This window comes from Patella vulgata, chromosome 4 (genome assembly GCF_932274485.2).
Source record: "Patella vulgata chromosome 4, xgPatVulg1.2, whole genome shotgun sequence".
Taxonomy (NCBI): domain Eukaryota; kingdom Metazoa; phylum Mollusca; class Gastropoda; family Patellidae; genus Patella; species Patella vulgata.
The window spans coordinates 83,298,646-83,314,499 of record NC_065882.2 but is presented as its reverse complement, the minus strand read 5'-3'; the positions used below and the strand labels follow the sequence as shown (position 1 = coordinate 83,314,499).

At 37.0% G+C, this 15,854-nt stretch overlaps 1 protein-coding gene across 1 annotated transcript; it reads right to left on the bottom strand.

The window, feature by feature from the left end:
• Positions 1–3,706: 3,706 nt before the first annotated feature.
• Positions 3,707–15,467, bottom strand: LOC126818813 (la-related protein 6). The gene has a single exon (XM_056100065.1). The coding sequence runs from the start codon at positions 15,290–15,292 to the stop codon at positions 13,784–13,786; it is 1,509 nt and encodes a 502-aa protein (XP_055956040.1). The 5' UTR covers positions 15,293–15,467; the 3' UTR covers positions 3,707–13,783.
• Between the last annotated feature and the right edge of the window lie 387 nt (positions 15,468–15,854).

The window sequence follows — 15,854 nt, the reverse complement described above, 5'->3', positions numbered from 1 at the left end:
TATGCAGTATGGAGGGCCTGACAAGGACAGCTGTTTTTTTTATCGTACTGACTTTAATAATGATGATCGAGGCTAGCCTAAACTTCAAAAACTATATTCTATTTACGTTATCTATTTTTTAAATATTAAAGCGAGAACTGTCAACTCTTTATCTAATCTCCCATAATGTATCTTTAAATAATCAATTTGGGTATACGTTAGCTTAGAAAATTTGATGTTTTCCAAAAAAGATTTTAACTTTTACATTTTTAAAATGTTAACTACCCCCTATTGTGTAATTAATTTGAAAAAGTGACGAAGAACTATGTACTATGTTCTAAGAATAGGTTGGAGAAAATACCTCCAAGGTGTTATATTACGCCCTACACACAGTGAGTGGCAGTTGTCCAGGACATTATATAACAACCTACGCACTTAACGGGTTAACTAAACTTGTTGTGGGTGTTTCTTGGGTCGTTCATAAGTGGCATAGTTACCATAAAGCGTCAATATTGGATTTGTTCACACACTTTCAATTATTTTTTTCAAAACCATTTGATAGATTTCAACCAAATTTAATGGGTATGATGCTTAGACGGTACTCAATTTTGGTATGCAATTTCATAGAGAGAGAGAGAGAGAAATGGGGTTTAACGTCCACTCGACACAAACAAGGTCATTTCGGGACTAACATATGGTTTTAATTTTATTTCAATAATTCGCTTGCGCTTAGGGGTCTTTAGCAGTGGGAGGAAACCGGAGGACCCGGAGAAAACCCACAAGATTGGACAGGCGACCCTACTCCTTGTCACGTACAACCGGGGATTCGAAACCACGCCAGTTGACTCAATGACAGGCTTTATGATACAGCACGCACGTGCTAACCATTCGGCCATCCAACCCCCCAATTTTCATAGAGATGTTAATAATATTGATAGCCTAGCCAATCCCAGCCATGGTATTTAATCCCACTTGAGCCCTTGTGATATAGGATAATGAAAACAGACTGGGGGTCGGGAAATTAGTGGGCGTCTGCAGGCCTGTTGCTGGTGGGGGTGGAGCAAGGGGAGCAGCTGCCATTAGACGCAATTCGAAGCCAACGACCAACGTGCCCATATCAGTATGGGTGCCCCATAAAGCCGAGTGACATTGGTTGGGCTGCCTCTCTGTCAGCCACGAGCCTGGGTGTCTGTCAGTTGTCTAAGTGGACACGTTTTTGGGGGCTGAACTTTTAGAAGACTGTATGACGTATTCCTATCTTCACCAGTCTAGTTGGTGTAGAAAAGTATTTAATTTGATTACATTTATCATTACTAGATGTTTGGTGGGTTTAGACTAACTGAATTGTCTCCCTTGACACAGCTGTCAATAGCAAGTATTAAGTTCAATCAATCTGAAATGAAATGGGGTTTAACATCCCACTATTCTGCATTAACTGGGCTAATATGAAGAGGGGCATACGCTGTACAGTGTGCAATGAGGGAAATTTTGCCTGCACTACGGCACTGCAGCCTAATCTTATATCAAATTCCAACTGCCAAGGTATCTTTTACGTGCACTCTAATGTGTACACAGAACTTCAGTTTTGTCAGGGTCTATGTCCTGCACCACTGATAAGGGGAAACCACGCCTAACACTGGGATTTTTTCTCAGATAACATCATATATTATGGCCTTCTACTCTGCTATTGAATTCCAACTGTCAAGGGTTCTTTTACATAAAAACTGATGTGTACACAGGACCTCGTTTTGTAGTGCAGGGGGGCTGGGGGTTGGCAGCTATGCATTATCTCATTAGGTCTGTAATTAAATCGAATGGCATTGTTTCGATTCCCCGGTTATATGTGACAAGGAGTAGGGTCACCAGTCCAAACTTGTGGGTTTCCTCCGTGTCCTGCGGTTTCCTCCCACTGCTAAGGACCCCTAAGCGCAAACGAATTATTGAAATAAAATTGAATCATGTTTTAGTCCCGAGATGACCTGCTCTGTGTCTAGTGGATGTTAAACCCCATTTCTCTCTTTCTCTCACTCTCTCTCTATCATTTTGTTGTCCCATCCAAACAACTATTTGTTATTCCTTTCCAGGCCCTGATCCACTAACAAGCAGAAACCACGGCAGAAAATCCTGATGAAATTTCTCTGTCAACCCACGGGACTTCCAGGTTAGCAAGGCCAACGTCTTGCTCACTGATTCACCGTGGCTCCCTCAATCTGTCAGTGTAACAGTCCGATCTGTATTAAATTTATGTGCATTATTTAGATTAGGCATAATAAGAAGCCTATTGATTTTCAGCAATAATATGATCTCTATTGTCTAGAGATTTTGTCTTTTTGAACTCTCTAACACAAAAGTTATCAAAGTTTGCTTTGTGGACTGCTTGGAGCCATGTGTCATTGCCTGGCAACCCAGGACTGTGCCTGCTAGTGATAAAACTTTTGATTCACCCGGAAACTTATGAAATAATTAAACTTGAAATGACATTATTTACTGTATATTACTGGCCTATTTAAAGATTTGATAGGATTGTTTGGTTTTCACATCCATGTTATAGTTAGGCTATTCCTTTCACTCCCTCTTGCCTCAGGCATAGATTGTATTGTTAAAGGAGGAACTTGAATAATAGATATGTCTTAGATTAGTGTTAATAAACACAATACAATAAATAAATAGATATAAAAGTAGACCTCCAGCAGTGGGTGGCTATGGCCCCTCCAAATAACAATATAAAAAGTTACTTATTATTCTTTTTCTATGAAACATGTAAATTTTGGCTTTGACACCCTGACTTTTCAAAATTATCTGGAAGGAGCAAAGAGGGGGTCCCCTCCCCTCTGAAAAACTGATCAGAGATTTTAATGAATGATCATTCTGATTGACGTCATATGTATTGTTTTTGATTAATGATTAACAGGTTGTGTACGTCATCTGTCATTCTTTGATCCACCCATCATAATATTCAGTCAATCATGTTGTATATTATTGGTAGGGGTAATTATTTGATAAATTATCTTTGTTCAGTTTGTCTCGTCCGATCACTTAAGTTAAGCAGCGTCATGGGCTAGGCTAGTACTTGGATGAGTGACCATCTGGGAACTACTGGTGTTGTAGACTCATCTTTTCTGTCTTCATTAGCAATGTTGGTGCAGAAAAGTTGGACCTGGCAATGACAGGGTCTAAACATTCGGATGGGACAAAAATCTGAGGTCCCAAGCATGTACAAGAACCCTTGATCGTTGGAAATCGAAATAAAAGTAGGCCAAATTTCCCTCATAGCACACTGTTTGGCATATGTCCATCTTCATTAGACCAGTCGGAGCTGAATGGCAGGATGTTAAATCCCATTTCTTTTCATTAACCTTTTAGATCAAAACATCCGTCCACCAGTTAGTGAGCCAGTGTCTCTCCCATCTCAATTGGGTGGTTAGAGACTCAGTGCCTCTCCCACCATGGTTAGAGCCCCAGTATCTCTCCCACCATGGTTAGAGACCCAGTATCTCTCCCACCCTGGTTAGGGGACTTAGTATCTCTGCCATCTCAACCTGCTGGTTAGTGACCCAGTGTCTCTCCCACCTCAATGAGACGCGTTATTGGGTTTCAAAAGGTGTGACAAAGGAGAGACGGATGAACCTCCATCAACAGACGATAGTTTTGTCCGTAAGATGGGTGATAATTATTTATCCGCTTTTCCATCATTATTTCAATAAAAAAATTTAAATAAACAAAGATGTTATTTTCTGTACAGTTTATTGATCAAATTGCATTTTAAGAAATTTTAACATCCTAGTCAGCTTAAAAATTAGCACAAAAATAGAACAAGGAAGAAGAAAAAATCTCAGTAAATTCTGAAAATTACTTTTTCAAAAAGCATTTTCCATGATCAGGATTAAGATGTTACATTATCAGAGCTGTCTTAACAGCATTATCTCGTGCAATGCAGTGCATCGGGGCCCCTCCCAAAACAAACACTCATAGAAATACAGTGGTTAGCATGGGACTACTATTGTACTTGGAAGCCCCCCGGCAACTGCCCAGCATGCCCATACATTAAGACGCCCCTGTACAATCTAGTGTAGTTAAAGGTGACTGGGGGGGGAGGGGAGAGAACATGCCCCATTTTGATGGGCAAACACAGCGAGGTTACCCTTTTTACCAGGACCAAGAATTACATCTTTAGTCTTAAGACTATCAGGTATGGGGACAACTCACTGTACCCATACCACTGTCAAGTGTCACATGGTCAGTGATTGGGGGGGGGGGAGGGAATTAGAACCTGTCCCATTTCAATGAGAAGACACAGAGGTTAAACCAAAATTATGTGTCACTTATTTTCCTCAGCCCTACACCCTGTCAAAAAGATGTTGTGAGGAGTCTAGAATTCAAGGTCCAAGGTAGATTAATACCCTTTTGAGTGAATTCTAGCCATTTTAACATCCAGGTAAAATACTTTTTTTTTTTCATATAAATTACAATAATCTATTTCAATTATAAATTAATCAACAATAACCATCTCCACTCTCCTGGAGGTTTTTTTTCACTGACAATACTACATGTACATTGTTAATTTTATTATAAATCATAAGCGCGAGGGACAATAAAATAAAATGGAATGATTCAAACTTTAAAGGTAAACTTAAAATTAATGCCTAAAACAAGGACAAAAAAAAAATCATCAAAAAATTTACTTTATTAAACATGCAATCTGTAAGAGCTAAATCTGCCTATTGCAGGCATTTCTCTGGCATTAAATGTTATATAAATTATTAATTAGACATTAATTAGACATTAATTAACATTAATTAGACATTAATTAACATTAATTAGACATTAATTAACATTAATTAACATGACAAGATGCAAGGCCTAAGTAGATTGGCCATTTAATGATTTAATTTTAAAAAAGGAGAATCTAGGCTATGGCCCGAATGACCAGTACAGTGGTTACAATCAATGCACACATCTTGTGCTCAAAATAAAACGACCAGATCTTTATATAGATCTAACATAATGCCCCTTTATTGAAAAACAAACAGAATTTCTTTACAAACAAAACGCTTTAACTTAATATAATCAACTAAAGGTATTAAAAAAAAACTGGTTAATATATTCTTTTGACATTTTCTCTTTAACCTGACTAAAAGTCGAAAGATATGATGGACATCTATAAGTACAGATTATCTGGTTTCAATGGCATTATGGCCAGTTCCTCATTTTTTGTTTATTTCGTTTTTTGTTTATAAAACGTTAGTGGGATATTTGTTTTAAACAGGATGTACATGTAACATATTACACAGGATGTACATGTAACATTTAACACAGGTTGTACATGTAACATATTACACAGGATGTACAAGTAACATATTACACAGGATGTACATGTAACATATTACACAGAATATACAAGTAACATATTACACAGGTTGTACATGTAACACATTACACAGGATGTACATGTAGATGTACATCGTCAGTGAAGTGTCAAAAGGGTGTATCTCGGGAAATTAGTCAAATACACTTTCTTGCATTTTTAAAATCTCCCAATTAATAAGCTGTGTATCTCTACGCCAATTAGAACTGTTCTGGGTATCATGTTTCTAAATGTTGTATCTTTATTTGTGGAAATTTTGAAATGCAAAAGGTTCTATTTCTTAATCTTTAGAAACACCCTTTTGACACTTCACTGACGACATGTAACATGTTAGACTGGATGTACATGTAACATATTTAAAAGCATTCTTTTATCTTATAAATCAATTTTAAAGCGTTTTTTTTACCCATAAAATATGATTGACATATTAAGTAATAAACAACCTATAAAAGTAATTCATAAAAGTAGCTTAATAGTGCTTCATAGATTCATGACAGGTTCACTAAACCCAGGTACCCATACAGGTAAACAACAGGTTTCCTAATGACAGGTAAACAACAGGTTTCCTAATGACAGGTAATCAACAGGTTTCCTAATGACAGGTAAACAATTGCAAGTTCCCTAATGACAAGTAGGACGTTAAACCCCAATTTCATTTCATTTTCCTAATGACAGGTAGCCATACAGGTAAACAAGTTCCCTAAAGACAGGTAAACAAGTTCCTGAAAGACAGGTAAACGAGTTCCATAACGACAGGTAGCTGTACATGATGACAGGTAAACAAATGACAGGTAGCTGCACAGGTAAACAAGTTCCCTAATGACAGGTAGCTAATACAGGTACACAGTTTTTATAATAAAAGTACACAATTGTTTATATACTGAGTGCACAACATATAACTGTTCAATCACCCGTGACTAACACTTTAAATGTCTCCACCCTATTTATTTCTTTTATGGTAAAAATCTTCAAACTTTGTGGCAAGAATAATGACATGACCTTGAAAGCTTCACCCCACACAAATAATTCAACTGATCTAGACAAGATTTAATTCATACATCTTGAGGCTGTAAAATAGATTTTTATTGTTATGGTTGAGTGAACTTCTGACCACATTTTACATATCAATAGATATCTACAGCGGGCCTTGAATATTACACTGTTATCGGGACCAATCTGATCAAAATACAGATCTATATTTCTTTTTGTTTTTTTTGTACTTTCAATGGTCTCTACTACATAAAGATCTGACCAGTTGTAGTGAAAGGTGGAGTCAGGGATCATATGAGCTGCTTCTGACCCTACATGTATGACGTCAGACATTTGATTAACCATCAACTTTGATGTTTCTAGTGGGTTACCCACAGTTCCGTGCACCTCACGTCAAAAGCTCGCTGTAACAGACTGTTTCACTGGCTTATCCCTCACATCATCCAGAATGTGGGTTATATAACAACTCTTCCAGATCCTAGTGTAGTAAAGTAAAACGAAATTTTGAACTATAAAAAAAAAATGAAATGAAATAGGATCTGTGTTTTTAATCAGATTGTTATTGCCGCAATAAGGCACATGTCACAAGACATCGTCCGGCACAACCCTCTGGTTGGGCACCTGTCACAAGACATCGTCCGGCACAACCCTCTGGTTGGGCACCTGTCACAAGACATAGTCAGGCACAACCCTCTGGTTGGGCACCTGTCACAAGACATAGTCAGACACAACCCTCTGGTTGGGCACCTGTCACAAGACATAGTCAGACACAACCCTCTGGTTATTTATATATTCAAAGAGAGAGAGAAATGGGTTTAACGTCCACTCGACACAAACTAGGTTTTTTCGGGATTAACACATGGTTTAATTTTTTTATTTCAATAATTCGCTTGCGCGTAGGGGTTTTTAGCAGTGGGAGGAAACCGGAGTACCCGGGGAAAACCCACGAGGTTGGACAGGCAACCCTACTCCTTGTCACGTACATCCAGGGAATCAAAACCCCGCCAGTTGACTCAATGACAGACCGTATGATACAGCGCGCGTGCTAACCATTCGGCCATCCAACCCCCCCTATATATTCAAAACACAAGGTATTTTAAATTTTAGGCTAGCCTCGATCATCATTACTAGTCGCCACGATTAGATACAAGAGCTGACAGTTCTCATTATAATAGTTAAAATCTAGATAATGTAAAGGGAATATGCTGAAAATTTCAGTCAAATTGCTCCACTCTGAACTGAGATATTAGTGACTGAAATTTAGGCCTAGCCTCGATCATCATTACCAAAGTCAGTAGGATAAAAAAAAAAACAGCATAGTCTCGATTATCCATTTTAGCATTTAATCATCAATGAGCGTTGAGCAGCAGATGGATTAAAATCCAGTGAAAATCAAACACATAAGATGGCATCGAGAGTTGATTATGGTCTTTTCATGTTAATAAATGTCTAATAAAGACCTGCAATAGACAGATTAAGCTCTTGCATAATGTATGTTTAATAAAGTATGACATTGTCTTGAACAATTAAAATCATTATGTCTGAATTCACATCTAAACATGTATCTGATCTTTTTCTTAGTTTTATACATGCATCGTTCGGTTTTATACACCTTACTGACAGATTTTATATCCTTCATTACAACCATACAGTCGTAAATACAAATACTTTTCTTTCTGAAAATGTGACGTTTAAATGTAGGTAAACAATGTAAAACAATGCAGACATTAAATACTATCCATGCATGAAAATAGGGGAGGGGTCCGAGGTCATAAATATCATGAATTTAGATCAAGATCTAGAAATTTCTGAAGCTTTAAATACCTTTATAAATGTACTTTAATACATATATTCATAAGAGAGACATGGGGTTTGACTAAGTTGTTTTAGGACTAAATATCTCCTGAAAAGACGATTTACAAATCTAAAAGTTTACAAAACAAAACTAGACGCAAACTTAATAGTAGTTAGCCAGAAATGCTGGACATTTTCCCACATCTTTTGGGTAATTTTATTTTAAGACAGAAAAATTCTTAAACTCCATTTCTTTTTATGTATTAGGATATAATTACTTAGTGGTGGTTACGCAAAATCCCTAGCTCTGCCTTATAGTACATCAAATGTTAAATTTGCACTTAGGAAATAGTCAGTCATCACTTTAGGCCTACAGCCAAACCAATACATAGAACAGTACAAGAATACAGAAGAGACTATCCAAACTATTTAAGTCAAATGAACATGTTAAAGTTTCAAAGTTGATTGTCAAATGAACACAATAACGTATCAAAGCCTTTAGTTTGACTTAGTCAAATGAACATGTTAAAGTTTCAAAGCCCTCAGTCTGACTTAGTCAAATGAATATGATATCATATCAACGCCCTCAATCTGACTTTGTCAGAGAGACAGAGAAATGGACTAAGGTAAGTAAGAGTTGTGCCTTCTCGCCGTGACTCGAGTCCTAAGCTCTTTCAAGTCATGAATCGTCACAGTCTTACAGGTAGACAATAAACCAGGTGTCCGACACCAAACATAACAAAACACCTGTAAATCTATCAATTTCAAAACAACCAGAATGATTTTCCTTAAAAAAATAAGACAACAAAATGTTTATTTTAACTAAAGGAAAAGGAAACTTTTCTACATCCTCAAAACAAAGCCTTGGGCCATTTTTACCTCTATAATATACCACATGTACACGTGTAAATCTATAAAAATATTATTTGTAAAATTGACGACCATAATACAATCAAGTTTTATCTTTTATTTGTTTGTACGTCCATTTATCATGAATTGTCAACATAATGGTTCATCACTGTCAATCAAATTGTCCTACTTAGTATTAAGAGTAGAGTTGGGGTTGAAAAAAAAAAACCCACAAGACATGGAGATTTAAAGTCCACTCAATCATGTCGGGACTAACATATGGTTTGAAATTCAAAAATTCACTTGAATGTGGAGTTCTTTAGCATTGCAAGGGAACCAGAAGATCAGGCAATCGACCCTATTCTTTGTCACATGACAAAAGCCTGGGATCAAAACCTCAACACTTGCCTCTATGACAGATGATATTATTTGAAGTGCTGATGTAAGACCACTTGGCCATCCAACCCTAAAAGTAAACAGTGTCAATGGTATACTGCATTTATGAAATGAAATGGAGTTTAACGTCCTACTTCGTCTGGTGTTGGGCTAATGAAGAAAAGCATACACCATACAGCATGCTATAAGGGAAATTTTGCCCCGACACAGGCAACTCTTAATTCCAACTTCAACAGCATTTTGTACATAGGACCTAGGGTTTCCGACCCATCCGAACAACTACACGTTGTCTTGCATCACCGACAAGACGGAACCACGGCGGAAAGAATCCCAATAAACTTTCTCAGCTAACACGAGGATCGAACACGAGGATCGAACACGGGAACTCCAGATTAACGAGCCAAAATCTCACTCATTTGGTCACCGCAGCTCCCTGGGGGTAAAAAAACACTGGTCATCAAGTGTGCACCATCCTCCACCAGCATGGTCTGCTCCTGTGAACCAATAAGCTCAAGGTTACAGATTAGATCAGGTCGCCCAGTCATTGAATTAACTGTTTTGTAGTATGGCACAATTGGGTATTTCACTTCATCCAAATATTGCATACTTTATCAAACACTTGAAATAATATCTGATATTGTACAATGAAATGGGGTTTAACATCCACCCGACACAAACTTAGGTCATTTCAGGATTAATACATGGTTCAAATTTATTTCTATAATTCGCTTGCGTGTAGGGGTCTTTAGGTGGGAGAAAACCAGAGGTCCCGGAGAAAACCCTTGAGGTTGGACAAGCGACCCTACTCCTTGTCATGTACAACCGGGGTATCAAAACACGCCAGTTGACTCAATGACAGACCTTATGATACAGCACGCGCGTGCTAACCAATCGGCCATCCAACCCCCCCGTACAATAGAATATGATGCTGTACACAACCGTTACCGTTTGTTACTCCTTACTAGAATCATTGGATGTGCAGTGGTCTAAGACATGCCCTTTAGATCATAAGGTCTGGTATTGAGTTAAGTGGTGTGGTTTCATTCCTAAAACACGTATGCGACATAGAATAGGGTCATCTGCCAACCTCATGTCCTCCCACTGCCACCATTAAGTTAAGATTGTACCATATGTCAGTCCCAAATTAACCTACTTTGTGTCAAGTTGATGTTAAACCCCATTTCTCTGTCTATTCGAAAATTTTACAATCTTTTAACTAAGAGACCTCTCAAATTACATAAATTTCAACAGGTATATGTCAAGAACATAAAAACAATTTATCTCCTATTTCTTGCTGACACAACAATAAACCGTTTTAAATACCCAGATCCATAACTTATCATATTCACTTGATATTTATATCAACTCTTACAATCTCCATTTTTATTATTCATCTAGTTGAAGGCTTGACACACACTTGCATTTTCTCACAGCTAAATATGTAGTCCAGATTAAAGGCTCAATGCCACTCTTGTTGTAACAGAATAATATGCCCCAAATTGTACTATTTTACAGTATTCCAATTAATTGATGATACAAATTTCATCTTAACATACCTAATTTAAAAAATTGGAAAAATTCAACTAAATGATTTGAAAAGCCTAATGTATACCTTTTCAAATGTGAATTGGATTTAAAAATATTTTCGAACCCTCTGGACAAGTAAAATAGGATGTGATGGATATTTTACACAACAGGTAGGACACTTAAACATCTAATACTTAGAATAAGGCTAATATTTATTTACTGGAGCTGTCAAGCCAGCAAGAGTGTTATTATCCCTTTAAGTGTTTAACATTTAAACAGGCATTATGTAAGAGCTAAATCTGCCTATTGCAGGTCTTTATTTGGGCCTTAAATGTTATATAAACTATTAATTAGACATTTATTAACATGACAAGACCATAACGTCGGTGAAGTGTCAAAAGGGTGTATCTCGGGAAATTAGTCAAATACACTTTTTTGCATTTTTAACATCTCCCAATTAATATGCACATTTCTGTCTAAGCTGTGTATCTCTACGCCAATTAGAACTGTTCTGAGTATCATGTGTCCAAATGTTGTATCTTGATTTGTGGAAATTTTGAAATGCAAAAGGTTCTATTTCTTAATCTTTAGAAATTCTTAGATACACCCTTTTGACACTTCACCGACGATAATCAACTCTCGATGCCATTGGGTAGGTCTGATTTTAAGTAGATTTGAACAGTTCGGCTATCAAATGAGTTAAATTAAAAATGGAGAAGTGAGGCTAAGAATCGAATGACTAGTATGGTAGCTACAATCAATGCACACATCTTGTCAAAAACTACAACCATTGATAACTTTGATAAAAATAAAGTAATTTGAAAGAAATTTTTAATACTGGTATATATTTATTTTGCATTGTCTATTTTTGAAACATTATAGCAAGAACGGACAGCTATTTATCTAAATCTTATATGTTATCCCTTTAATAAAGAAAACCAAAAATATCAACACTAGATAATTTCCAGGCCTAGATTCAATCAGATTTCAACTAGGCCTGTTAGGTTTCTGCTACCAGTAAAAGATAGCAACGGAACCGTGCAGCATAGATCAATGAAAATTCAATTTAACATAACTCTGTAAATAATGAACAGAACTGAACCTTTTTTCGACTTTTACTATTAGAAATTAAACTTTCAGAATGTTGCTGTTTACAAGTGGTTCCTATATCTCTAAATGACGCATAGAGCTTTTAATTCTGTATCTCTATTGTATTGACCTTTCAATATACATAATTTAAATAATGTATGTTTTAATCTGATAGTTCCCATGTCTATTTGGTATCCATCGTCCCCCTGGGATATTTAGTTACATATCTTAATACAGTGCACAAATGTATAATCTCAAAATATTTACATACGTAATATATTTTTAATTTTTGATGACTATGTTCCATTTCATTGGTCAATATACAATATTACCTACTAATATATACACAAAGTGCTGCAGAGGCAAATTTCTCCTTGTTTTGTACTACTGTGTATTTACATGTATACGTGTATATCCTACATCCCCCTGCCTTGATTTTATAATATTAACTACTAATAAATACATAAAAGTACTGCATTGGCAAAATTCTCCTGTACGACTGTATATATAGATAAATATTCTACATACACATGCCCTTCCATATACAATAATGCCTACTAAATATATACACAAAGTACAGGTATAATTAAATGCACTGATTATATGCCGTGGCAAAATTCTCCTTTTCTTGTAAAAAGTACATTGTACCTATATAAATATACATCTACATGCCCTAACCCTTGCATCTCCTTTCCTTTATAATTTGCATATCAACATACCATGTAAAGAGCCATAACAAAACAATAGCATATTCATATGCGGGGAGTTCAGCATATTGGGTAATAAATTTAATGAAAACTTAATTGTTGAGATCTATTATCATGTTGACTGTAAAATTTAATTCTGTGAGCTGTACAAAATATAGACATATAATAAATATTGTGTTATAACATAAAATTACGAAAACGTCTTAAAATAAATAAACAAACATATATATCGTTAATTGTCATTTAATCAAACATATTATCATCTAAACTCATTCATTCATTAACACATTTAACACCAACTGATGTAACACTTGTGATTCCGGTTAATACCAAACCCAAGCCTGGAAATAAGGCACCTGTCACAGACAATGTCCGGCAAAGATTCAGGCTTTGTCAGGCACTAAACCTCTGGTGCCTGTCAGTTAGTCCGATACTGATTTTTCTTTTTTATTGATATTATAAATACATGTCCGGCACTAAGTTGAAAATGTCAGGTACTATTTCATTAGTGCCTGACATTTTGTTAGGTGCAACTAAAACCGTTATTTCCAGGCCTGCAAACCGTTATAAATATACTGTATTCTCCTACAAACAGCTTGCTTATTTCCTCAGCAAGCTTCGCACCATGTATAGACATTAAAAAAAAAGCTGATGTTTAACAGCAAATTTTGGCTGTGTGAGTGTACAAAATAACCTTTCATACCAAGAAATTTAGTAAAAATTAATACAAATTTCAACACATCAAGACACTAGAGCATGGGAGAAGACTTCTCAATGCCCTTTAAATTTTCAATCCATACACTGGGTATCGAACATTCTTTTTCAACACCTCAAGTAAAAGCGAATTTCAGCAGTTTCGCTGTCCATGTAAAACCCTACCCCAGCTCTCAGCCTTGGTAGTTCATATAAAACAAAAAAAACACCAAAAAAATGTCTGAAGCACATAAAATATGTAAACTGGAGAGAGAAAAAAAATAAATTCACTCCAAAATCTTGATATGATTTAAACCATAATAAAATATTTTGATTTAAATAGTAAATGTCGATAATAATTATCCATTTCTTAAACAAAGTTAATAACGATTGTTTATGCAACCGTGTGGCTTCGTGGTTTACCACGCCCAATTCCCCCATAAAATCCTTTTGTTCCATTGGGTCCCTTGGGTTGCCGAACCACGTTCATCATGTCAAGCATCCTGGGTGACATCCCCGTTATGACAGTTCCGTCCACGTTTCGTCTACTGAGCAGTGGACTTGCAGTCGGGCTGCCATTTTCTTGTGCAGCTTGAGCAGCTTGTAATCGTCGCTGGACCCACGGACTTGAGGGCGTACTTCCCGATTTCCCAGCATCGCTGTCCTTACGACCCATTTCCGGACTGCTCCGTGGACTAAGTTTATTTTTATCAGCCAGTGGAGACTTGCCATGACCAACTTTTCGTCTATGTGCTAATGGGCTGTTTCTTGGACTGTTTCGTGGCGATGATTTCGGGGTCGTCGCAGGGCTCAATCGATTTGAATCTATTTCTGGAGTTCTTGGACTTAACGTCGCTATTTTGACACTATCACATTCAGATCCACTACTACAATTTGATGAATCATTTTCTTTCGCCAATTCATCAATACGAAACTTCTTCTTTCGGCCCCCGCGACGTTTTTGTCGTTTCTGTTCGTCACCGGTTTCCTCGTTCGAGCCATCTCCTTTATCTTTATCCTCATCCTTCTCCTTTTTCTTCTTCACGGCAAGAACCATAACTCTCATACCATTCCTCCAATCATTTTTATCCGTCATCTCATCCGCCGTTTTCTTCGCCTGCTCGTGTTTTTCAAATTCGATAACAGCACAAACGGCAGTTCCGATTTCAGGATGCTTGCTTGAATGTTTTTTAATATCAGGAGGAATTGTCTTATCCGGTTTAAGAATTCGAATCAAAACAATGTCACCGCATTTTGAGAAAAGTTCAGCCACAGTTTCAATCGTGGGATTTTCCATTGGTAAGTTAACGGCAACGACAGTTCTAGAGGGTGTAGTCTCGTCGTAGTCCGGCAGCGGATCACGACGTCTAACCTTAGTCCCCTCTTCGTTTACTTCTAGTTTTTCGGAATGACTGAGACTGTGAGCAACTACGCGATAATCTTTGGTGAGCGTTTTGACTTTTTTGAAAGAGGTAATCAACTTGATGCTGACATATCCCATTTTATTCCTACGGATGTGTTTCAATAAGAACGCATCTTTTAAGACGTTGGCATCAGAGAAATAAAACTCAACTTGGGCAATAATTTTGTCTCTAATCTCATCAGTAGGAGGCACAAAATCTGGCACAACTTTCTCGGGATTTCTGGGACTGTTTCTACCCGACCCGTCATCAGACAATTCATGCGAATCATGGCTGCCAGCATCTTCTTCACTTGTGTAAATCAAACCGTCATCTTTCAATTTTTCCACTCGTAACTTTGGAGCTGTCAAATATGATGAAACTTCCGAATTTGATTTGTTTTCCTCGTGGTCATGCTTGTCGCGTGCTGTGGCATGGTCATCACCATCCCGTGTGTTTTCGGACAGCGATGTGTCCGACACAATCACTTCGACTTCACTCATTTTGTGTTAAAAAGAATCTAAGATCGAAGTTCTTCTCAAAAAATCACCTTCGACCAGAAATGTCGTCCCAGCTTGTATATCAATCAAAGCTGTTTTCCTCACCGACTTCGCTCCCAAAACAAACGACAAGCACATCACCACACGAGACTCGTTCTCACCCAGCTATATTTAGCACAGCGTGACGTCACCAACCAATAGGGCGTTTGGTGACGTGTTTCGAGGATTGCGTGAGCCGGAACAATTATTCGGTCTCGATTGTCACGCCGTGTCAATGAATTCAAATAGTTAACCAACGTCTGGGTAACCGATTAATTGATGTATTACTTTATGAAAAGGTGGACATAAATGTTTTCCCCAAAAGAATTGTTGACTTTGTTGACAGTAATGACATTGAGTCAGATATTCACCTCGTTCTCATAAAACGGATCTATCTCCAATTTCACTCAACATAAAAAGAAAATTACAATCCATGTTATCCTATGGAATTTTAGGTAGCCTAACAAATTCGATTTTTTTCCCCATTACACATTGAACACCCAAACATAAAAATAACATAAAAAAA

What these genes read in the sequence shown, in the direction of transcription:
- LOC126818813 (XM_056100065.1), bottom strand. Translation starts at nt 15,292, where the DNA reads ATGAGTGAAGTCGAAGTGATTGTGTCGGACACATCGCTGTCCGAAAAC.